Genomic DNA, 26,987 nt, shown 5'->3' with positions numbered 1-26,987 from the left:
AGTACAAATTTTCACAATCTTAGCACTTATTTATCAGGTAAAGTGTGGAACTTATTTCATAGAGATTGTACAAATTATAAAGAAAATATATGTGCAAAAAAGAAACATACTTCCTGTGATAGTAGTTGACTGGACCTTTTTTAAAGGCACACATTTTGGCTCACAGATGCACTAATCGAAGATGTTATTTTTGAAATTGGCTAAGTTTGCCAAAATAAATGTGGAATATTCGCTGTCAACCTTACGACTTGTTCAGTAATTTTCAATCATTCATTTACATTCCGGCTACAATATCACCTTAACATTTGCCCTTTAATATGTTTTACTACGCATGTTTACAGTGCAAAAATGCGTGCACTCAGATATGCCTTCTAGTATTTTCAACCGTTTTTTTTTTTTTGGTAACCAGAAGCTGGTCTTCTATTCTATTTACCCTATACATAAATGCAATAGGAAATTACAACAACACTTCGGCAGAACATTCAAGGATCCCTAATCTTCTAGTGGCGTGAATTGAATAAAAGTAACAACAAATATACCACATATCTATTGATTCCTTTATTAGCTAATAGATACATTTAAAATTGTTTGACATAATAGTGCACTTTTCCAAATGCTATTGTTGAAATTGCTGAAATCATCTGACATGTATGGTCAATAACATCATACTCGAATCCATAGCAATCGTTATTTAAAGTGCACATTCTGGCACAGTTTAATCGAGAAAGCACTAAAAGAGCCTTGATAGAAAAATGGGTACTTTCGTGCTCCTCAAGTATATACTTAACATCAAATAAATCATTACCTGCAAATACAAATATGAATTTAAGCGAGAAACAAAACACAAATAGGTAAACAGAGAAGGTTAAGATGGCACTAGTCTTTGGACTTGTGACTATTTTTTTTTTTTTTAATATTATTTAATGAATACTCTACAAATGTTTGAATAATATTTACGGAACAAATGCTAGTACCACATTTGAGCATTTTGACAATTACTGTCTCTAAAGTGATGCTCAAAATTATAGTCTATCCAAATACCCATTTAAACTTTGTTAAGCAAAACAAAACAAGAGCTATACACGATGGATATTTGCAGGTATTTCGTAACGTAATTCTTGTGGATGAACTTCATTTTCTATAAATATTTCGTTGGCTATTGATTGATATTTCATCTCTTTTTTTGTTCCTTTATTATTGATTTGTCAGGAATTTTTACGACAATGATTTGTTTTTGTCCCTTATGTATAGTACAGCTTTTGAAGGGAAAACTTGATTGGTCATTCTTTTTTTTTTTTATTGTGTATGTTTCTTTTCTAGTATGATTACAGTTATGATTAACTGTATTTATTTATTGTCATTTCATTATTACAACACTCGACAAAACACTTATTGGGCTTAATTCAAACAGTCATGACTATAGTTCGATTATACGAAACAGTCATACACTCTATGTAGACGTTGCAGAAATATTTATAAACTAAATGTCTTACGCTCTGCACAGTCAGTTCCTTGGTATGCCGGATAGCAACTACAAGTGTATCCATTTATCAAATCTGTACAAGTACCACCATGCTGACACGGATTGGAACCGCATTCATCAAAATCTAAAAGGTACATTTGAAAATTGTACAGAATAAGGCTTGTTTACATTGTTTATATTATTGATATATAACTGATGCAAAACTTTTGTTATTATGTCTTTCATGTAAATTACACATTCTATTAGTACATTTTGAACATAATGTACAATAGCACATAAAAACTACAAGTCATGATGTTTTTGTTTTTGCATTTTGATCTAGTTATTTCCGTAAAATAAATGGTTACTGTCACAATCTTTCCTTGAAACGTTATATCCATATTAAAATACATTTGAACGGTATCAATATTTTATTACTGTTTTAAGAAACAATACTCAACGAGACAAATTTAATTTAAGTTTATTTCAGATAAAAAAACTTGATAAAACATATGTACAACTATTACATACCATCACATAGATAATTGATATCGCATGTAATCAATATGCATGTTAATCAAATTGAAAAACTAGGCAAACAACTTCAATGTTTCATTTCAGAATTCAGTAGAACAATTAATTAGAATGCATGATTTTAAACCTCACATCAAAAATGTATCTCAAGCACTATACTTACTTTCTTCACAGTTATTTCCTGTGTATCCGGAATCACAAGTACAAATGTATCCATTGATTCCATCTGTACATATTCCTCCATGTTGACATGGATTTGAAGCGCATTCATCAATATCTGAAAATACCATTATGAATATTAGTTAAAATGATGATGAAAATAGAATGCGGACTTATAAATATTCTTTAAATTGTATACAAGGTTTATAGAGAAAAATTTTCAAACGTTACAACTTTAAAGGGAAACTTCGCCCAAAAAATCAAAAAATTATATTATGTCCATTCTGTATAAGAAGGCTAAAATTCATAAATATCAAAGTTTTATTCTGCTAGATAAGAGATCACCATCGATTTAAAAATTAGAGTATTAATCCTCTGCATGCCGCCATTTTTTATATCTTCTCCGTTTTGAAACCACGATATGTCTATAAACCACAAAGGACCAAAACTACAGTAACCTAATGTAGTCGTAATTGCGTGTCGATATCTTGTCAATCGTACGGTTGTTTTATCCGACTTACTAACTTGATACGGAAAATGTTATTATTTCATAAATAACCATGGTCTGTCGTTTTTAAACTGTTTATATGGAAATTAGCTAAAAAGTCAAAGTCCAAATTCATTAATGATCATAAATAAGTGTTCCGTGAAAATCATTTTCGAAAATCAAATTTGTTCATAATTCAAATATGTAATAAACTTATTTAAATAAATTTGAACCTTCCCTTATCTGATCAAAAGCATGGCTAAAGGTATTACTCGCAAAAGTATTGTGGGATGACACGTCCAGTTATTCAAGCGATTTCCTGTTGGGCTTGCATGTTCATGCATCGTTTGACTTCTGATGGTATTGATCAGTGTACACGGCCTATAACTTGTAACTTTCTTTTTTGAACTATCAGGTGTATAATATATATCTCTGTCTTGCGTGTCCGATAGTGATATACATTTACTAGTCATTACTAAACTCATACGCTTGCTTATAAATAAAATTTCTGGTTGAAGAATATTATTTACAAAAATCTAAATAATTAAAAAAATTGATAAAATAAAAAATCTGTTTACAAATTTTTTCCAAGGGTATTTTGCAAAATGTAAGTATATACTCGTTGTCAATAGTGAAGGACAGTTTAAAACATACAAGAAGTATTGATTTAACAAAAATGTACGCACTTGTCGACGATCATTCGTTTATACACCTGGATAGAAAGTTACGGTACTATAGATAGTAGCAATTTAAAATGTACATGTATACATTGAACATAAGAAAGAAACATACATTTTGTTTAAATTGGGGTAAATGTTTTGTAAATATACTATTCCATGTATGCCAACAGTATGTAATTATCGGGTGTCGATGGACTAATGTATACCAAAAGAAGAAGAAGAAGAAGAAGAAGAAGAAGAAGAAGAAGAAGAAGAAGAAGAAGAAGAAGAAGAAGAAGAAGAAGAAGAAGAAGAAGAAGAAGAAGAAGAAGAAGAAGAAGACGAGAACCAATTTTAATTAAATACAGGTCGATATCTAACTTGCTTTAGTTCATCAAAGTTATGGACATAATAAAATCACAGATTTATATTTTCAATAACAGAAATTTAAAGAATAAACTGCTTGTCCGCTATGGGGTATTCTTGACAGTTAAAACAGACTTATATAATAATATACAAAAATAGGGAAAGATGACAATAAATTGTTTCTGTCTTTCTTTTTAACATCGTTGGTCAAAAAGATAAAGTATTATACGTTGTGGGACGAAGATTATTTTATAGGGACATCCCCGATTATATATAAATTTTGTTGATGTTTTTCACACCTGAAAACAATATTTGTTCGTAATATTTCGATTCCATTCCAAGAAGATCCTTATATTTTTTTTGTCAATTTTTTAAACATCTTTTTTTTTTGAAATAGCTAAAGTATTTATGCGTTGTGAGATTTAAAATATTTTGATGAGAACATTAATTCCTTATTATGTAAATAAAGATCTTTTTTATGGACCAAATTCTATAATTGCAATTGGTAATGATCTGTTTCAAATATTCTAGGTTACCGCTTCTAATTTAAAATAGCACAATTTTGAGTTCATACACGGATTATTTATAAATTCATTCAATTAAATTTATTCAGAATTTCATCGTTACAAAAGTAATCGGTGGTCATAATTCATTTAAAAGTGAGCTTACGCAAAATATAAAAATATACAACGACTATCCACTTGTTTTGCGACTTTATTACTCCACTAGATTTATTTTAATTCTTTTTTTTTTACATTCTCTGTCTGTGTAGCATCTATACGAAATGTTGTTCACACCTGGAGCGGTAAACCGTGACGGCTAGAATTCACAGATTACAATTATAGAATGCTAATCTTTTAATTACCTTGAGTTTAACCACACATTCAACATTCACTAAGTGTCACATAACAATACACATTGTATTTCCACACAACAAGTAATATTTGCTGGACTGAAGCAAAAAGGTCAATACAAACAAGTATTTTTTATACACTATCGATCATGTCAGTTTCATATGTTTCAACGGTTTTTGTCAGGAAAAAAATCATACAAATGTTTTATTGAATGATTTACTTTTATTACTAAAATTCGTATAAAAAATCATTTAAACATAAATCCTACAATCTAATGTTAAAAGTTGCATGGCTATCACCTATCTTTAGTTGGTTTATAGCTACAACGAAAGTCGTCGATGAGCTTTAAATCGCGTTATTAGATGGTTAACGAAAAGACATAAATGAGATTAATTTCACTCCCGGCATGCAAAAAGACTTAAACTACGTCACATAAGTCAGGAAGTTTGGATAAATAAAATTATTAATTTCCAATTTTCTTCTCAAAATAAAACTTGGCGAATATGTTTTTTATGGTATTTTGAACATAATAAGATGATAAGTGAAAAATCGCGAATTATCCCTTTAACAAAAAGTTCATATTTTAAACATTGGGTAAAAAATGATTACCCAAAGACTAGTTTCAGTTGAACAAATACATGAACATAACACGCTTGAGCACATATATGTTATACTGATCATATACACATAAATAGTTGATTGTGTTTTTAGGTGAATGTATGCATATTTTGCAGTGTTTCTTTTGTGGTCACTATTGGTCACTATCAAGTTTGACAAAGTTCACAAAGTTTTCAAAAATTAAGCAGGAAACATTGGTTATTCCTATATTTTAGTTTGTTTTTTTTTTAATTTTGTGAAATATTTTTCTCATAGTATGCAAACAATCAGCTGTCTACATATAATTTGAAAAAAAAATCAAAATACGGCGATAAGTATATTGCATTGATATACTTTTATTATTGCTTTAAAATTTATATGTATATTAACTAGAGTGTAACTATCATGATTATATTGGTTTTTGCTATCAAAATCATTTCTACGTGTCTTATGTATGAAAATAAACAAATAGAGACGCAAAAAAGCAGCGTGTGTTAACATTATTTGAAAGATCTAAACTCTTATCCTAAAACTCTGGTCAAAGTAGAATAATCAAACACACCGCAATATGAACAAAAAAAAAACAATTAATAAAAGTTCAAATCTGATGTCAGAAAGGGTAATCTGAAGAAACTAAAGCAAAATGACGATGCCAACACAGATTAGCAACGGACTACTAGTAGTTATTGACGTTTAAAAGTGTTGCTTTGTTTTATATTGAGATTAAACGGTGAGATGATTTTTTTCATTATGATAATGCAATATTTTTCTTATCTGCTACATTTAGTACTTGGTAAACTAAGAAATTAACTCCGTACTTTATTTTGCCTTTTTAATATTTTTTTATTGAGCGTCACTGATGAGTCTTTTGTAGACGAAAATCGCGTCAATAATTCTGAATATAGTTATATTTTACGGATTTTAAAGGGAATGTTTTAAATAATCGTTTTGTTATTTGAAATTGCCATGTGATTATGGACTTTCCAAATTGATTTTCCTCTAAGTTCAGTATTTTTGTGATTTTACTTTTTCCTATCTCAAATTCATAGGAGCATGGCTATATGATTACTCTAAATACATTGTGCGTCATAAATTGGTTTTAGTTGCATTTTGTTCACATTTACAAAATTAAAAAGTAAATACACATTTTGTATTGATATCTTCATTTTAGCAGCAATTTTGTTTTTTAATATATAATATATGAACCTCTAATAAATTTTGAGCTTTTGTAATGACTACTTTTAACCGGTCTTGCTTTCACAGCGCTAGCACAGAACATTATAAGCATACAATTTCTATATGTGTTCTGGTCGTATTACTTACTGTCTTCACAGTTTACACCGGCATATCCTGAATCACAAGTACAAGTGTATCCATTAATTCCATCTGTACACACTCCGCCATGTTGACATGGATTTGAAACACATTCATCAATATCTGAAAGTGAAATGCATTTGATCAGTTATAGTTAAAACCTGGAAAATTCAATTTAAATATCCATAATTACCTAAATATTGAAAAGGGTTTAAAACGTCACCAATCATGTGTTATCGGGACATAAATTCACAGATTGAAATTGTTTTCTTCAACATTTAACGTTTTACAAAGTGTTTTTGTTTATGTTTTTATTTACTTTTAAAAACAGTTTCAAAACATTTATAATTAAGAATGTGTATCATTATCCATAGTTCCAAAAGTCTGGAGGCTTTGTTATTACCTCGTTATATCAGCTCTTCAACTTTGATATAAAATTTGAGAGAATCAAATATTTTGTCAACTTGGATCACACAAAATACATAAATGATCGTAATAACCACATGATGCAGCAACATTGTTCCTGATAAGTAAAATGTAAATATACATCATTTTAACGAATAATTTTATATTTTCATGATAGGTGCACATGCACTTGTCTCAGAATTTTTTTCCCTATAGACCTTAATATGCAACACAAGGTACTAAACTCGCATTTTTGAAAAATGTCACCCGATCGCGAAAATCAATTATATGCCGATTTCTCGGTTGTCAACCACACTAAAACGTGTTATGCCGTAAATCTAAATTGATTTTTCTACACAATTGTGTATAACACGCCTAGTTTTGTTGTTTGAATCATCTGCAACAGGCCTACACAAATTTGTCAACCGTAATTATTTCTTCTAACTACACCAGCTTGGAAATACACCACACGCAGTGAAAGATTAATTATCAAAATTATCGAAAACAAAATGTTTGTTCTTGTCTAAATAGAACTTATGACCAAGTCAGTAAACTTGTATACGATTCAGTGAAAACAATTCTAGCAAGTGATATTTGACATCTGTCTAATAAGTTACAAGTTTCTATTTTAACTCAAATTTTCAAATTACATCAATGTCATTAACACTCTTTTTTTCATTTAAACATTAAAGGAAATAACACAGAAAACTAAAGAATAAACAACATGGAAAACACCAAAAACCATAATAGAGTGTTTAGGATTGTTCCTGAAACAAGTGCCTGGGTAAATATGCCTTCATTATTTAAGATAACCTGCTTACTCTTCCGGAGCACCTGCGATCACCCCTAGATTTTGGTGGGGTTCGTGTAGTTTATTCTTTAGTTTTCTATGTTGTGTCATGTGTACTATTGTTTGTCTGTTTGTCCTTTTCATTTTTAGCCATGGCATTGTCAGTTTATTTTCAATTTATGAGTTTGACTGTCCCTCTGGTATCTTTCGTTCCTTTTTTTACACCTGAGGTATCTTGAAACAAGAAGCATATCGTTTAGTCATATCATACAGACTAAATTTTATCGTTTGAGTTGTGTGATTTGTTTTTCATTAATATAACCTATTCTGGTTTTCTTTACTTATACGTGTATTTGTCTCTTTTATTTTCCTCTATTGTCATTTTATTTTTAATTATCTATTTTTTTATCCATTTCTGCTTTTATTTGTAAGTTTCAGAATTTTCAGATTATCATATAAATATCATACATTGATTTTTAATTAATGACTTCCAAATGATTGCACATTATTAGAACAGCAAATTGAGGTTTTACATGACCATAACATTTGTGCAAAAAGAAACTGTAATACTATTTAAACTGAAATAATAATGAAAACAATGTTTTCAAAGCAATTAATTAACTGTCAATCAAAAAAGTAATTATCTAATCAATCAACTGCTTACTTTACTAATCAATTACTATGCACTATGGCATGTGTTTATCAAATAATGTTTTTTATTATTATGATTTTCATGAATTTTGATCTAATAACTGCAAATTTAAGTTAAAATAAAAGTCCATTCAAGTTAAAATGGTTTACCTGAACATGTGAACCAAACTGTCAAATATTTAAAATAATTTTCGCATGGGTCCACACCAATGTCATATGGACAAATAGAACAAGTTTGTTTGTTCTCACAATGTTGTCTGACCCAATTTGTTGAGTCAATGATGCATGGAAACCCACTGGAGTATGGTGCATGGCTACCAGTGCATGTTGTTCCATCATTTCTCCCATACGTTGAACTAGTAATTGTCATAACTGAATACAAGTCACATGCTATGGTGTCTGTATCCACGTTACAAATAATTTGCTCAAGGCCTACAAACAAAATTTGAAAATTATGTTCTTTATCATTATCTACATTTAATTGGCCGCATGTTTTCTAGTGGTTGATATTTTTTTCCTCTCACTAGCACTCATGCAATATAAAAAATGTACATTCATACACTTCTCCAAACGTTAGTTGTGTCCTAAAGATCATTAAATTAGATGAAGTATCATCTTGAAGTATAAACTTTACATACTTGGCATTCGTTCATTTTCTTGGTAAACATAATCGTCCAATGAACACTAAAAGCTTCTATTCATTTAAATTACAAATCTTTACTGGAAAGAACAATTGACAAAACACGTTTGATGATTAGCTGGAAGCTTAAAACAAAAGTGTCAAAACTTGAAAAATATTTTAGACTGTCTAGTGAAAAAGTCAATGTGCTTTTAACGTAAACAGAAGTTTTAGTTTATCAATACTATCATTTATTATCCATAACCACTAACATTGACATCTTAATAAAAAAAAAAGATAATAAGAAGTTATTGTATGATACCAATAAACGATGATGACATCTATCAATCAGAGTTCTAACGAAAATTATATAATCAATGATATTATGTCATAAGGCCTTCAACAACAAAAAGCATATCGTTTTGGTGTTTACTTTGAATTTTTGAAATACTAAGGCTTTTATAAGTTTCAGAATTGGTAAGTTTTAATTTTCGCAATTTGCGACCTTTGCTGTATTTGGCAAAACTTTTAGGAATTGTTGGTCCTCAATGCTCTTCAACTTCATAATTGTTTGGCCTTTTAAACATTTTTTATTCGAGCGTCATTGATGAGTCTTTAGTAGACGAAAAAAGCGTCTGGTGTAAATATAAAAATTTTAATCCTTTATCTATAATGAATTTTATTAATTAATTCAATACATATATGTGCAAGCCAAATAATCTGTCCCTTGATTGTTTACAATTGTCAGTAATTGTATACTACAAAGACATGACCAGTATAGTATTTAAAAAATGTACTCAGTCCGTTGTTGTTTTTTTTTTTGTTTTTTTGTTTTTTTTTGTTTTTTTTTTTTTGTCACAAAAACATTTTGTTCAAATATTGATAGCTTGATTATAGGATGGTGTACGTGTACGATAAGTCCATTTGGAAAATTGGTGTCAAACTTCTCAATGTTCTGTAAACAATCTTATATTTCATGTTGCTTGATATTTGCAATTTAAATAAGTTTGTCCATCGAACAGAGGAAAAATAATATCTGCACACGGCACGCATAATTGTAAAAGACATCTATAATCGATGTGTGGCAGCGGTAAATAGTAATTTGTGATTTGAAATCACCTGGAATATAATGCGACTGTCATACAGGTAAGAGGTTTAGCTAGCTATAAAACCCGGTTCAATCCACCATTTTTCTATATAAGAAAATTCCTGTACTAGGTCAGGAATACAATAGTTGTAATCCATTTGTTTGATGTGTTTCAGCTTTTGATTTTATTTAATTAGGGATTTTCTGTTTTGAAATGTCCTCGGCGTTCAGTATTTTTGTGATTTTACTTTTTTCTGGACAGTCGAAATTTATTGAATGATGTTTTAAACATAAGCAATAACATACAGTTGTGGTGATTATACAAAATGCTTATATACAAAATAATTGCATTTTCTACTTTTTTATTTGCCGTGCATATACGAATTAAATCGTGGTAACTCCGTACCATAACTATTACGTACCACATATTTCGTACTATTATAAAAACCATTAACACAATCCCTCCCCCCCCCCCAAAAAAAGCATTTTTTCCACACGGTACGAAATGGTAAGTCTTTTTTTCAATATGGTACGAAATGATTTCGTATGGTACATAGTAATTTATCATCATGGTACGAAACGTCAACTTCATGATACAAAATGATCATTTTGGGTTTGAATTAACAATTGTACAAACAGACTGGATACCTACAAAGGTAACACCTTACTTAACTGCTTTCCAGGGTGCCTCACCATACAGCATTGGAAGTATGACTAAGGAAATTTTACAAAAGTTGAGATTTATTTAGGTCAACAATCCAAACATAAAAAGCTATCTAACATGTTTCTTTCTTTTTCAGAGTGAACAGATTTATTTTATTTATTTTGAATATATCTTAAGGGGGTAGACCAGGTATATGGGAGACAACTCTTACACATGTATTTAAAGTCATTAGTGCGTTTTAACATAGCAGTATATTAAACAGTGATCAAGCATTTATGTTGTTTATATTTGGCTGTGAGAATAATGCAGACAGAACCAGTAAGCTAACAACAATGGCAATGAACTGAGATGTTCTGGAGTAACTTTACTGATTAAAGGACCTTGTGGCATCATTTAGCAAAAAACCTTTGAAGTTTTGGGAAATTAGGTTTGAACATATGAAGTAAATAATGAAGTAATATGGTTTTAGTGCTAAGTCATTGATACAGAGTTTGTACTTACTGTTTGTGTTTGGGTTTTTTTCCAATATAAGAGGCTATATTCTAGAAGATATGATCTGAACATCAATCCTGGTACAAGATTATGATAATAGATAATCTACATTAACACAAAGATAGTACTTAGATTGTGACAGACTGTTAAAACAATGATTTATATGGAACGCCACAGCTGTCTTATGTGGAGCTCTGATTTTACTTTATGTTGTTTTATTATTACTTAATGATATTTTGTCTTTATTTAATATGGTTTTGATATAGCTCAATATGGAATAGTCATTACTTAATGATATTTCGATATTACACGACATGGTTTCGTATTGACTTGATATAGTTTTGTCATTATTCAATATGGTTTTGTCATTACTCGATGTGGTTTCACCATTATTTAATATGGTTGTGTCATTAGTCAATGTGGTTTTAACATTTCTTGATGTGTATGTGACTTAACGTAAGGTAGTTGTTTCATTACGTGATGTGGTTTTGTTATTTCGTAATGATGATTTGTCTATTCTTCATATGGTTTTAACATAACGTAATGATGTTCCACAATTTGACGATTTTACACTACTTGATGTGTTTATTTCATTATTTGATGTGGTCTTGCCATTCTTTAATTTGGTGTGGTCCTGTCATTCTTTGATGTGGTTATCCCATTACTTGATGAGGTAAAACCACGTGACCAATCGGAAAAATCTGTTCTATTTTTAGATAGATTTTCCTTAAATGCGTGTGGCCATCCATCTAATTAGTGTTCAAATTAAAGTTTGGGTTACTGTTTGAGTTAAACTTTGAGTTAGTTTTCGAATTCAAGTCATGCTTAGAATTAAGTTCTAGTTAGCATTGAGTTTCGAAATGGACTTCGAATTTAAGTCACATTTAAAGGCAGAGTTCTAGTTACAACTTTGAATTTGAGTCACTTCTTGAGGTAGAGTTTGAGTAAGATTCAAATTTATGTCTCATTTAGATTAATTAAGATTTCAAATTGAAATTCGAGCTATTTCATATGTCTTTTTTAGCTCGTTATTAAATTTTCTATCGCGAAACAAGGGCTTTTGCTCGGGCTTCCGAAAAGAGGCCGCCGGGATATTCGTACTAAATAAACAATATTGCAGTATACAAAACGCAACATAGGCGTTGAAATAAAGTTAGATGTGGTGTGATTGCCAATGAAACAACTATCCATCAGAGTTTAAATGCAGTGAATGTAAGAAATCATAAATAGGCAACCGTACAGCCTTCAACACTGCGTATAGTCAGCTACAAAAGGCCACCATGCATTATGTGAAAAAAAAAATCAAACGAAAAAACTAATAGTCTTATTTTACAAAAAAACAAATATGACACATATGTATACAATGACAACAATTGAACTTCATGTTCCTGACTTGGGGCAGGTACATAAAGAAAGAGTACGTGGCGGAGTTTAATATCGGACTGTAACAGTAGTGAAACAGCACAGCATGAGAAAAACATGTAAACTGGACAAAGTGATGCCCCCGCACTCCACTCATTTAACCGCTTTTACCCCAATAAGGACAAAGTTCAATTTTTCTCCCAAAAGTGGAAAAATAAAAAAAAAAAAAAAAAAACCCTGACCACATGCACACCTTCAAGACATGTACAAACAGCTAGCAGAGTGATAAATTCCTAGCATTTAAACTGTAGGAGGCGTTTTCTGGAAACACCCTACTTATGCAAAAATTACAAAGTTCAACTTTCTTCCAAAAGGGCACATATTAATCACATTTAAACTCTGACCACATGCAGCACACCTTCAATATATATGTACAAACAAACAGTAAACAGAAAACTTCCTAGGATTCAAACTGTTGGAGGAGTTATGCGAAATAACTATATACCCATAATTGGACGAAAAGACGGACGGACGGACAGAGGTTAAACACTATGCCCCCAACTTTCAGTTGCGGTAAAGTTGCGGTGGCTTAAAAAACTGTTTCAATTGGCTGATTCAATAGATCGGTATGACTGGGTAATTTCAATCCATCGGTGTGATCTCGGGTTCCCCAGAAAGATAAGGAGATTCTGCTCAACGTGTGGCAATCGTCGTGTTATTTGCGAAATTACAAACCGAGTGATTTGGTTTTATTAGGAAGTTCACATTCGGGTAAAAGATGGTTTAATGGTCTTATGGTTACGACAACTGGAACATGTTCGTCGTCACATGTGAAACAGAGATTTCAAAAAGTTTATTTTTCAATTAGTGCTAGGTAGATCAGAGAATTCAAAAAAAAAGTATAAGATTGATATTCGTATATATGTTCAAATGATCATTAACGCTAAAAAAATCAGAGAATTCTTATTTTATAGTATTGATGCTTTGTTGCTTAGTTCGAGCTCCCCTCCCCGATTTTCCTGTGACTTAAGTGTGAGTTGATTTGAAGTATCTCATTTTTTAACAAAAAATTGTTAGTCTTTTGATTTTTGTCGAGCCTTTGACATCAATGTAGCGGCAGTGAGACACAACAACATCGTCGAAAGTGGCGTCATTTCGGGGCTTTTTATAGCTTACTATGGGGTGTGGCCGTATGGGTTTTGTTCATTATTGAAAACCATACAGTTTTGTTTTAGTTAAATAAAACCGAATTAAACTGTTTTGACATGATAAATTTATTACCTCCATGAAGTGTTTTTAAAATTTGTATCGGAGTTTTTCCTCAATATCAAGAAAAAGTATCTAGAGAAAAACATTTTTCTTCATCTTTTTTTAAAAATGAATGTACAGCCGATCAACATTACCCTTTTACACTGAAAGCAGCAATATCAGGCGAGACACGGCATTTCGTGGACTATTTTACAAATTTATTGTACTACTGCTTCTATTAGAGAACTGGGATCAAATAATAGGATCAAGTGGTTTGCGAATATCCTTATTATGTCCGAAATACTGTAAAAATTTAAGGATTTTATTTTTTTTTTATTATTGTCTGTCGTTCCCCTTTTTCATACCAATAACTCTGAAGAACCACTCGAACTTTTAAATTACTTTGCACTTTAATTCTGGCGATACCCATCCAAAGCACATAAAACAAACGACATACTGAAATCTGTTATAAAAAAGATTTTTTTTTTCACATAGTGCACAGTGGCCTTTCATAGCTGACTATACGGAGTGTATGATGCATTTAAATTCTGGTGGATAGTTGTCTCATTGACAATCACACCAGATCGAACTTTTTTCAACTCCTTTGTTGCATTTTGTGTACTGCAACATTGTTTATTTAGTACGCATATTCCGGAGCCCTCTTTTCGAAAGCCCGAGCAAAAGCCGGATCTTACTCAAACTCTACCTCAAGAAGTGACTCAAATTCAAAGATGTAACTAGACCTCTGTCTTTAAATGTGACTCAAATTCCAAGTCCAAAACGAAACTCAATGCTAACTAGAACTATAATTCTAAGCATGACTCAGGCGCATATCTAGAGCTTGAAGCGAAAAAGGGGGAGAGAAATGTTTTGAACAATAGAGAAGTTTTCTAGTATCTTTTTAGAAGGTATCTATGATGAGTTTATTTCTTGTTATACCAAACCATATGCTTTTCAATAAATGGCACACTTTTTGTTCATCCAGTTGCTCTAAATAAACTTTTGATTAGTTTGATTATTTAATTACAGATTGTTTCTACCCGTTTTGCAATTGCTGTATCACTCCTTGCATCTATTTCTCTAGCCGCGTCTTATCATGTGTGTTGGTAAAGTTTTGTGATCTTAATAAGGCTGTTTGGTGGTATTTTGTTGTTTGTTTGTGAGATTAACATTCACCATTTGCTTTACCCAGTTCTGAACGTGCTTTTTTTTTAACAAACTGTCCGGGGTTATCGTCAGTAGTGAACAAAACGCAAAATTTGCAATAAATTTTGTCCTGTGAAGTTGAATAGACAGTGCTTGGGAAATTGTGCAGCCACGCATATTAGAAGCATAGTTTTAACCCGTACACTTCACTTTTATGAAAAGGAAAAGAACTAGGTGGATTTTAGTTTTCATTTAGAATGCTATACATTTGAGCACTAGGTACAGATGTGAAAATAAAGTTTGCAATATCCGTAGATTCAGCAAGTGTTATTTTCTAAAGAAAAATCTAATATATGATAGGGTGAAAAACGATTTTTCTTCAAATCAAGCTAACAAAAACGTCGATTAATCATAAAACCAACAAAGTGATAAAATATAGGAATACCTGCCTTTGATTGTCTTAATTAAATCCTTAATTTTTGTGTAATTGTAAAGATTAATTACAAATAAATGTTTAAACCATTTTTACAGGAATTAAACGACAAAATTTTGTTCTGGCTAAATTTGAAAAAAAAAATGTTTTATCTGAGCTGGCCAGACTTTCGCCGTATCAATCATTAAAAACCGGGTCTTTTTAACGTTCAGTCTGTTTACATAACCATGATGTTTCAGATTTACTTTAAGATATGTTTCTTCTGTGCAATTTAACAGTCAGGGGTATTTCTAATGACAACATGTGCAAAAAACACTCAATGATTTTTACTTACTATTGTTTTCGACCGTTTTTTAGTGTACCACAAAACTGGTCATATTCAATATACCCTAAACATAAAATGAAACGGTCAATTTCCTTAAGACTTTGTCAGATGATGCATGGACCCCTACCTTTTCAATGATGTATATATAAGAAAAATTAAACATAGGAAAATGTTGGTGTTACCAAGGCCTACCCCCTTAAATACACAAAACACAGTTTTTTGTTAAGGTTTACGTATCTTGCATGGATTTAACAACATTTGAAGATTTTGTTTAGCAACGCAGTAGATGTATCAGCATTCGCGTTGTTTTCGTATAAATGTATGTTCATGTTTGGATTTTGTGCCCCTAAAACGTTATTTTAAATTATTTTTGTAATGAAGATCTGCGTACTCACCAGATATAGGCAATATAAAGCCAACTGTAAAATACAGCAACTTCATTGAGTCTTCCGTCACAGAAATTTTTAACGTGGTAGTTAATGTATATGTTTGAATGAAATTGCCAATTATAAGTAAACTGAAATTATTTATCTGACTTTTAATATGATGTCAGTTTTAGCAAGAATAAACAAAGATGTGTTGACAATGTAATATTTAAAAGTTGTGCAAATGTAGCATTGTCTTTGACTAATTTCTGAAATAAGGTGTGTCGCAGTTTTGATGTACATTAGAAAAGTACAAAAATAATCTATAGCAAATACAAATCTACGTTTTCTTTCACTTAATAACAATTCAATTTTGACTTAAATAGAACAAATATTTATGTACGTTTTCATATGATATAAACTACTGGTCGATTTATAGATGTCTTTTTGTATCCATACCCCATACGAGGATGACTTTGTTTTAGCACTTTAAAAATATGTAAACGAACAAACGAGTTGAAGTAGTTTACTAAAAGGAGATATAAAAATACTGAGTTAAATAGCTGAGGCTTTTTCAACACAGGTGCAGCTAAAATAAAGTACTTTGATTTTGCGTGATGAGGTTTGAAATGATCAATTATTGATCAATTATTTTCGGTTTCTGTAATGTACTTGTAGATTTGTTACGGAAGAAAATGGTCAAGAATTGCACTGAATTATTTATGTCAAGTAAATAAAAAGAAGGCAATATAAGTATGCCGCTTTTCAATAATCATAAATTGATTAAGCGAAAACAAATTATAAACTGAATCCGGCGGAAGGACAGATTCACGAACAGCAACAAATTAAATAATGGAGGTTTATTTTCTTATGAGTTGTTGACTCGTTATAGGGAATGTAAATACATTTAATCAATATAACTTAGCGCAAATATATAGATCCCTATTGGCCATTATCCGACGCTTATTTTTCTTCTTTTAAGGTGGTACCTAACACCTTTACTAAAATTAATTTGGCTCGTTTAATTTTCTTAAAATTTTGATAAAGTATTTACTTTGAACCTTTGACAAAAATATAAAAACAACCGTTTAATCAGAAAATTTACACTGGTTATATAGCAGTTTGACAAACACTTATTTTGATCATTGAGATGCTTAAAATTCCCTTAACAACACAACGTCATTAAAACGTTCTGCTGATTTTACAGAGTTATCTCCCTGTAGTGTTAGGTACCACCTTAAATGACAAACAAACAGGTTGTTTGTGCGTTTGTAAAAAATGCTAGGTCAATGTAAGAAAAAAAAGTATAAACATGTTTGTATGAGGCTAAGATACTTGACTAGGGCGAAGTTGTACCAAACCCTTCGCCGAGTATGTGCCGAATACAAAAAAGTTTATATGTTTCTCAAATTGACCTACTGTGGATTCATTTATTTTCGTGGGTATCAATTTTCGTGGATAGTGAAAAAAGACGTTTCGTGGTATACGTAAATTCGTGGATCGCTGATAACAAAAAAAAAAATAAATTCAGATACATAATTCGTTGATTTGTTTTTGATTTAGGAGATCATATAACCTCCTTGGTTTAATCAATAATAAAACAAACAAAAAAGAAGGAATTCATTGAAAACGTTTTGAATTGTCAAAATCCTCGGTTGGTCATTTTAGGTTAAAGTGTTCATTGAAAATTTCTATTACAATAATGGACAAAGACAACTATAAATTATTTGTTTGTTTTACAATTTATAAATGCTTGTCGGAATTCTATAAAGCAATAAAAACTTAATGATTGAAAGCTCATTTCCCTAATCACGATATAATAAACAGTCATATAAGTAAAAGGTGTAAAAATAAATGTTCCTGTCATAAACAATATTACCTACGGGCAATATCCCCGTACTTAATCCTATTGATTGTCAATCACTACTAAACCAAACTATGACACGGTAATTAACAACTTGCAGTTATTTTCCATGAACAGTTTTAATCAATTTTAAAAAGTAAATTATCACTGATATTCGATATATTTATTATTGATTTATTAATTAAACTGCTTGTATCTTCTTTCAATAAAAAACAAGTGTTATGTTTCAATGTTTATCGCTAGTCAACACTATACTAGAACTGCATAACATAACCGGAAATAAACATCCGACTCCATACACATTTATCGGGATTATTCTTCGTTGAATTCTTAAATTCGTGGTTCGCTGTGACCCACGAAACCCACGAAAATTGGTATACCACGAATAAAAATGAATCCACAGTAATATTGTTTTATGCTGCAACTAAGGTGAATACATTGATCATGTTGATAGCTATTGAAATAGTAAAACTAATTTCAAATTTGTTTTCATCGATTTATAATGAACTCCTGATTGAGAAAAAAGTGAGCCATGATAACACTGACATTGCACAAAATAGAGCTGTGCTACTTTAATTATGGAATAAACACAACTAATTGAGGTATTAACCACATTACACGACAGTGATATCTTGTTTGGTTTAATAGTGGTTGCAGACTCCACAGTAGTGTACAACATTAAAATCATCAGTTCTGATGACTTTCAATAGAATGAACAAGATCGTCAATACGACACTTGTATAAATATTGATCATTTGGAGGTAGCTACATTTACCAGTCTGTCGTTAAAATCTCCTTTTATATTTATTCAATCAAAATTATCATCATTTACGGCAGAGTTAATTGAACTTTTTTTCAATTTTGTCCGTATATCATTGTTCCTTTTGTTGGCACGTAGAAAGTTAAATTCAATTCATTCTTGCTGTTCATTGTTCTTGATTGAATCCATATTTCCTCAACCTCAAGACTTAATATAGTTTTTCACATTTTAAAAGTCTTATTCAGTCCTGGGACGGTTAGGAATGTCGATGCTCTGTTTGCAGATAATTCTTGAGCTAGTTTGTTAATGTAGCATTTCATTCCTCTGGTCAAACATGTTTTACGTCAGTCTAAATTTGTTGCTCTATTTATATTGCTTGCTATATGTTTGAGATTCAACTTTGTAGTACATGTTGTTTTATATGTCAAATTGGACTGTTCCTATTGTATGTATATGTTTTATATTCGGTTAAAAGCTCTTGAGAGCTTTAGTTGTACATTTTAACTTATGACGAATCAAAATTCAGTTTTCCTATCTTATTCTTATTTTTTTTTTTTAATTATCACGTCCTCCCTATTTTTCCTGAATGGTTTTTGGTAGGTAAAAAGATTAATCGGTTATACAATTTTCCATAAGTTATTCATTGTGCTCAGCAGACATTAGATGAAGTTTTGAAACTTTTGCATATTTAAATGTAAAAGGTAAAATGAAATTGAAACTATTTCACCCAAACTATATCTCTCTGAAACACTTTCGACTCTAGTATTATAATGATCGTCATCATTATATGAATAAATTCAATTCAACCCATTATTTGTTTATAATTAAGACTGACAAAATAATTTAGAGCATAGATTGCAGTGAACTCATGTTCAATAATTATAAAAAAAAAATATCAATATAATGAAACATAAACTCCTCTTAAAAATCGACGTGTGATATTAACTATTTCTTTGTGTACGCGGTTTTGACTAATTAGATTTAATTGTTATATTTCTTATTTTGTAAACCTGAAATTTGAAATTAAGATACATAAGGCAAATTAAAAACAAATATGAAAACTATAAATAATTAATAGAACGTTGATTTAATTTAACGCTCGATCGCAGAGTTTGCGCAAATAACATAAAGAAACATGACAATGGTGACTGATTTCATTTGGCTGACACATATAAAAGTTACTACCGACTTATTTTGTACTTTCAATACAAGGGGTGCATGTTATTTGTATCATGTCTAGGATCCATCACGTCAATCATCTGAGCTGCAGAAGAAACAAATTTGGCATCAGTATGGTATTCGGGGTCTTAAGGATGTACTTAGGTGGTCTAAGGTAAAATTTAATAAATCAAGAATTCAGAATTGATACTTTAAACTGGAAGAGTTTTAGTTAAAGATCAAAATAAGTAAAAAAATATAAATAGGTCATGGAGCTCCTTTTCGAGATATTTGATTTATAAAATATGGCGGGAAAAGGCTGACTCGGACTTTTACCTTATATTTGCATTGGTTTTATTCGGGTCTCAAATCAAAAGAAAGAAAATCAAGAATCTGCTTAAATTTTGTCAAATGACCTTTTATGAGTGTCTTATGTTAAAAGATAAATAGGTGTTATGGGGCAATATATTTTAACTTGTATCGTATGAAAAACACCAAGGAGTTCGAACATTTGACACTTATTCCAAAACGTCACCTAAGTTCATCCTTAAGTACACCCTTCCTTTTTATTGAGTTCATCTCCAGTCTATAAAGTAAGACTAAATGCCCAGTATTTACACATTGTTACGTTACGAACTGATACAATGAAGCCAAAGTGTTTACTGCATGCATATCTTTACATTTTCTGTACAAAGTTATGAATATGTCAGTTGTTATCAAATAGTTCGTTACTATGTCTGTACCATGGCGTTTATATTTGTTGCACTTTAACGTTTTTGATCTTCCGTTGTTTTCATTTTATAATAATGTGTTTCCCTCGGTTTCAGTTTAAAACCCGGATATGTTTTGTCTCAATCGATTTATGTCTTTTGAACACTCTGGTATTGTATTAATAAAATAAATGTTTTGGTTGAATTAAGTATCTGACCAATGTGTATTCTCATTGTGGGAGAAGAGGATATGTCTTAACAAACTGTTTTATAAGTGTCACTATGGTTTAGTCACAAAAATAACAGAACAAGCAAATATGAGCAGAGAAATGATGGGCGACACCTGATAGTTGATATAATATTCAATGGTCATATTTCAGTTTCAGCATATGCGTTGTTTTTTTTTATATATATAAATGAATGTACTAGTATATGTTTGTCTTTTTTTATAAATTTCTTTTAAAGTCGTCATTAAATCATTTCAACAAAATCTACAATCAACTTTATTCCCAACTCTTACATGTCTTAGTAGAGTGACGATCCGGGAACATTCCCGATTTTTCTTTTTTTTTTCTGATATAAGTAATATAAAGCCAATTTTAAAATGAAGAGACATCATCGAGTCTTTAATCACTGAAGTTTTTAAGGTATAAGGTAATGTATGCGTTTGGAATAAGATTGCAAACTGTATGATAACTTAAAATATATTTGACGTATGATATGATATCGTTTTTAAGCAGATATTACAAATATGTACAAATATAGACATTGATAGAAATGTACTATGTATAAGTAATGCGAATCTACTATTCTAATGCAATTATTTTGTAACAATTGTTTTGATTGGATGACAGCAAGCGTAAAATTCTCTATCTCCTTGTCTGTAACTACAAATGTAAGGAAGTCGACATTTTGAATTTCGGAATGTATTGACATGTTATTTCTACAATAATAAACAAAAAACTCACTTGTTGCGCCTAAAAATCTTCTTTTTATCAAATTTTATTACATTCTGAAGCGGCACAGAAGCCAGAAAACGCCCGGTGTTTATGTTAGACGCCAGAAGCATACCTATGACATCACGTAGTGTAGGGGACCAAAGAAGATAACATCTTTTCGCGGAATTTTCTTTAATGAAGATTTTACACTGAAATTATGATTGAAATTTAATTATGAACTTGTTTTGCATTAGAATAGAGATAACTGTATTGTATTTGAAGCTTTGCGGACGTCCATCGGTAGTTTTACTGTCGCAAATACCGCTCCGCGTCGCCAGGTAAACTAAATTTGCGACAGTAAAACTACCGATGGACGTCCTTAAAGCTTCAAATACAATACAGTTATCTCTTAATTGTCTATGACATATTCCTGAAATAAAGGTTGTCATGATCTAAATATTTACATAAGAAAATTGTAAAATTCATGAAACAAACATGAAATTAACGTATTAATTGATTGTGTGCCAACTAATCTATGATTCAGTTACAACAAATATCTCTTTGCGAATTCACTTTATATCAACTGTAACATGATTTATCAATAGATATGCTTCGCATCAATATTTAATGTTATTCGGTGCGAGCAAAGACTCCGTGTTAGACGCCGTTCTTTGGCCTTTAATGGTTTACTTTTACAAATTGTGACTTGGATTGAGTGTTATCTTGTTCGTGGTATTGGCACTCATACCTCATCTTTTCTATATCTATTTCAAAAAGTCACTCAAACATGTGAACATACTGATAGGTTAAGCAAAACATCATGCTTATGTTGTGTTCACCACGACAAAATCAAAATTTACAGCAAAAACAAGTATTCATCATTTATGTGATTAATTTTATCTTTAATATTAAGCTAAACGTTAATGTGTTTATTTTTCAGTTTCAGGGCAAATAGAAATACCATGATTTTGTTTTCCAATAAGTATAGTCCCACATCATTTAATTGTTTTGTAAGAAAACATTATCTTTGTAGCAGATAAAAGAAATGCCTATTCGTCCGGAACATACGCATCAATACCCGATGGTTAGTTCTGTTCCATTTTTTTTTCGGTGTTTGTTAATTATTAAATTGTTTTTGTGCTGTTGCTGTTTTATTTATTTGTTTGCGTCATTGGTTTTTTTTTTTTTTTTTTGTATCGACCAATGTGTTGTCTGTTTTAATTTTTCCACGTTATTTTTCTGTCATTCTTTTGTCCACGATTTGTCTGTTTTTTTATTGTCCGCGGTGTTATCATTTTTTGACGATATTCTTGCTTTTTTTTCATTTTGACCAATCTATTGTGTTTTTTTTTCTATTTTGACCAATGTGTTGTCTGTTTTTCTTTTTAGTTGTCTGTTTTTCATTTTTGACCAATGTGTTGTCAGTTTTTATTTTGTCCATGGTGCTGTCTGTTTTCTATTGTCCATAGTATTGTCTGATTTTCTTTTATATCCCCGGTGTTGTCCGTCTTCTTTTGTCCATAGTATTGTCTGATTTTCTTTTATATCCCCGGTGTTGTCAGTCTACTTTTGTCCATAGTATTGTCTGATTTTCTTTTATATCACCGGTGTTGTCCGTCTTCTTTTGTTCATAGTATTGTCTGATTTTCTTTTATATCCCCGGTGTTGTCCGTCTTCTTTTGTCCACGGTATTGTCTGATTTTCTGTTATATCCCCGGTGTTGTCCGTCTTCTTTTGTCCATAGTATTGTCTGATTTTCTTTTATATCCCCGGTGTTGTCCGTCTTCTTTTGTCCACAGTATTGTCTGATTTTCTTTTATATCACCGGTGTTGTCCGTCTTCTTTTGTCCACAGTATTGTCTGATTTTCTTTTATATCCCCGGTGTTGTCCGTCTTCTTTTGTCCACGGTATTGTCTGATTTTCTTTTATATCCCCGGTGTTGTCCGTCTTCTTTTGTCCACAGAATTGTCTGATTATCTTTTATATCCCCGGTGTTGTCCGTCTTCTTTTGTCCACAGAATTGTCTGATTTTCTTTTATATCCCCGGTGTTGTCCGTCTCCTTTTGTCCACGGTATTGTCTGATTTTCTTTTATATCCCTGGTGTTGTCCGTCTTCTTTTGTCCACAGAATTGTCTGATTATCTTTTATATCCCCGGTGTTGTCCGTCTTCTTTTGTCCACAGTATTGTCTCATTTTCTTTTATATCCCCGGTGTTGTCCGTCTTCTTTTGTCCACAGAATTGTCTGATTATCTTTTATATCCCCGGTGTTGTCTGTCTTCTTTTGTCCACGGTATTGTCTGATTTTCTTTTATATCCCCTGTGTTGTCCGTCTTCTTTTGTCCACAGTATTGTCTCATTTTCTTTTATATCCCCGGTGTTGTCCGTCTTCTTTTGTCTACGGTATTGTCAGTTTCTGAATTTGTCTGGATTTTTTTCCATCATTTTAACCAGTGTGGTGGCTTATTTTCTTTTGTTAACGGTTTTGTATTATTTTTTTTTTCATTTGTACAAAGGTGTGTCTTTTTTTTTTTTATTTTGACGAATGTGTTTTTTAATTAGCATCCTATGCATTCTGTGGAAACACGTATTGAATCATGATCAATATCACCTCATAAGTGAGAAATTTCTTCTTGATTGAAGTCTTAACTTAGCTCAGGATATGGTATGGAGTAAGACAAGTAAATTTTGAAGTAAGGTATGTTACGATAATGACAAGCAGTATTATATGGGTATCATCATAATCATCATCATTGAAATTATTTTAGTGGACATCATGATGACTGTTTAATCAAAACGTATACAGTGATTTAGGGTGGTTGCCTGTACCAAGTCAGGAATATGACAGTTCTTGTCCATTCGTTTTTGATGCGTTTTGTTATTGGATTTTGCCATGTGATTATAGACTTTCCCAGTTGATTTTCCTCTAAGTTCAGTATTTTTGTGATCTGACTTTTTTCTATGCTATTTTAATACTAAATGACATCTGACCTCAATGTCATCGTGTTTTCAAAACCAAATTTGATGATAATGTAATATAAAAAAATATTATAATATCCATATTGTTGAAACGCACAAAGTATGTGTTAAATATGTAAAAAGTGATGAATGCCATCGGACATTTCACTAGTTATAAAGAATGATTATATATTGTTTTAACAAAATAGGTCACGTTTTCAAACAAAGACGATTGGTTAGATGAAACTCTCTGGCATGTTTTGACAATACTACTGTACTGATACCCATAGCAATCGACTGTTAGGGTACACAATCTTGCACAATCTAAGGCTGACACAGCATCAACAGTTTGCAGCACTTGCTTGCCACGGGTGTGTACCTGTTTTATGTATCGTACATCAATTAAGTAATTTCCTGAAATGACAGTATGTAACATAGTACAGCATATGCAATTGATAATATGAATAAATAGTTTGCATAGGACATATTTACTGTCTAAACATTGCTAAAAAAACAAAAATAAATAAAAGATTGACCGCAGCTGATTATTTGTATTACAAAATAATGTAACATTCGAATTTTAGAAACAGCAGGCTAACGGTTCATACGATTTAATGCAATGAATCGGCTGAACTTAACTGTAGATTGACAAAAATGAAAAAACATCATTAAAATTTTACCACCATTTTTCTTCCAACACTAATATAGTGATATTTAATTATGATTTGTTGAATGCTATTTTTAATGGTAATTATGGAAACGACACAACGTACACATTGCTTATCAAACAAGAACCATAATCAAAAGACCATCTTCAAAATGGAATTTGATCTCCATTTTATCATCCTTTACAGCATTTTAAAACAATTTTATGGAAACACCACGCGACTTTCCAAGGAATTAGGACTAAAACTCGGGTACGGCAAAAGTGAAATTAGAAATATATATAACTTGACATGCATTAGAAGGCATTGTAATAACATAGGCAATGTTTAAAAAAGATAATCATAAAACAATTGTATGTTAAAGCACGCAAACAAGTATACAACTTGATCCGCTTAGTGATTACTGTTCTCCTTAAGGGATCATCATAACATTGCATCTTACTTGTTTCACAATTGTTTCCAGTAAATCCTAGAGGACAAATACAACTGTAACTTCTAATACCATCGTTACAAACTCCACCATTTTGACATGGGTTTGATATGCAATCGTCCACAGGATCTATACATTTGAGAATAAGAACCTGCTTTTAAAATTCATACATTTTGTATAAGGGAACATTAATCTATTTGTTTTGTTTTGATGAGTAATTAAGATCACATAATTTTATTAACTGTTTTCTATTACATGTATTAATAGCAATGCCCATGTAGTCAAGTTTATCAACATAGATAAAGATAAATCGTTTCGTACTACAATCGACGTTTTTGTAAGTCAGACCGACAGAGTGCCTTACTTTGGGAGAAAATAGACGAATTGGAATAGTTCTTTGTTACAATTGATTTATTTGTAAAACTATTCGACATTCACAATTGAAAACAAATACTGCAGGCTTTGTTGAGCCAAGATGATTATTCACATATTGTTTTCAATGTAATGGAATTTAACTTAGTTAACGCATCAATGTAAATATAACGGAAATTGATGAGACTGTCATCAAAGTGAGAGGGTTAGCGCTATAAAACCAGGTTTAATCCACCATTTTCTACATTTGAAAATGCCTGTACCAAGTCAGGAATATGACAGTTCTTGTTATTATGGACTTTCCGAATTGATTTTCCTCTAAGTTCAGTATTTTTGTGATTTTACTTTTTATCTGTCATTCAGTAAGAGGTTAAGTTAGCGATCAAACACGTCTAACCCATCTACATAAACATAAGGAAGTGTCAGTGTTATTTTTCTTTTGTTTGATGTTTTTGAGCATTTTATTTTGCCATTCCATAAAAGACTATCCGCTTAGAATTATCGTTGAAGTTCGATATTTTTGTTGTTTTATTTTTTAATTGTATGTCTCTTTTGTCATACAGATCCAAACATTTTCGGATATTTTCAACACCTTGGCTTTTAATATGTTTCTATTTGAGCAAATGTGATGATAATATATCTATAAAGGTGCATCGAACAAACGAATTAGATAATTTTGTTTTAATTTTTTTATACAATGTTATTTTTATACTGCATGCCCCTATAACTGAGACTTTGACCAATACTGGTTATATGACCAAACAAAGGGCAAATGAATCTTTTTCGTTTTTGTTTTACTTCTTTCAAACGCAAACAAATCTAATTGAGATTCATTTGTTATGTTTTGACATCACAGTAATAATATGATGCTTGGCTGCTTGATTCATAAACTGCCTTATTGATGTCAGTACCTCAGCACGGCTTCTAATAAAAGAAGTAACAGGAAAACGAATAAGGACTTTTTTATTGCAAGTTCTTCTTGATATTTGACTCATATCTGACTGTACTTAACCCATTTCTCTGACTGTACTTAACCCATTTCTCTGACTGTACTTAACCCATTTCTCTGACGCGTCAGTATATTGTTCTAACAGTGGATTATTTTTCAAGAAT

The 26,987-nt window shown here is 31.1% G+C and overlaps 1 protein-coding gene across 1 annotated transcript; it reads right to left on the bottom strand.

Moving 5' to 3' along the window:
- Positions 1 to 549: 549 nt before the first annotated feature.
- On the bottom strand, positions 550 to 16,129 carry LOC143042142 (uncharacterized). Its single transcript, XM_076214396.1, has 6 exons — positions 16,050 to 16,129; positions 8,429 to 8,710; positions 6,442 to 6,555; positions 2,160 to 2,273; positions 1,494 to 1,607; positions 550 to 805 (listed from the first exon to the last, which is right to left on the bottom strand). The coding sequence occupies exons 1-6, from the start codon at positions 16,093 to 16,095 to the stop codon at positions 579 to 581; spliced, it is 897 nt and encodes a 298-aa protein (XP_076070511.1). The 5' UTR covers positions 16,096 to 16,129; the 3' UTR covers positions 550 to 578.
- Positions 16,130 to 26,987: the final 10,858 nt, after the last annotated feature.

Source organism: Mytilus galloprovincialis, chromosome 8, assembly GCF_965363235.1.
Source record: "Mytilus galloprovincialis chromosome 8, xbMytGall1.hap1.1, whole genome shotgun sequence".
NCBI lineage: Eukaryota > Metazoa > Mollusca > Bivalvia > Mytilida > Mytilidae > Mytilus > Mytilus galloprovincialis.
The sequence above is the reverse complement of the archived record's forward strand: the minus strand, read 5'-3'. Positions and strand labels throughout refer to the sequence as shown.

Excerpts from the sequence above, each read along its gene's own strand:
- LOC143042142 (XM_076214396.1), bottom strand. The coding sequence starts at position 16,095 with ATGAAGTTGCTGTATTTTACAGTTGGCTTTATATTGCCTATATCTG. Across the intron at positions 8,711-16,049 it reads CTTTATATTGCCTATATCTG|GCCTTGAGCAAATTATTTGT; the intron begins GTGAGTACGCAG and ends TTTTGTTTGTAG. Across the intron at positions 6,556-8,428 it reads AGTTTGGTTCACATGTTCAG|ATATTGATGAATGTGTTTCA; the intron begins GTAAACCATTTT and ends TTTCACTTTCAG.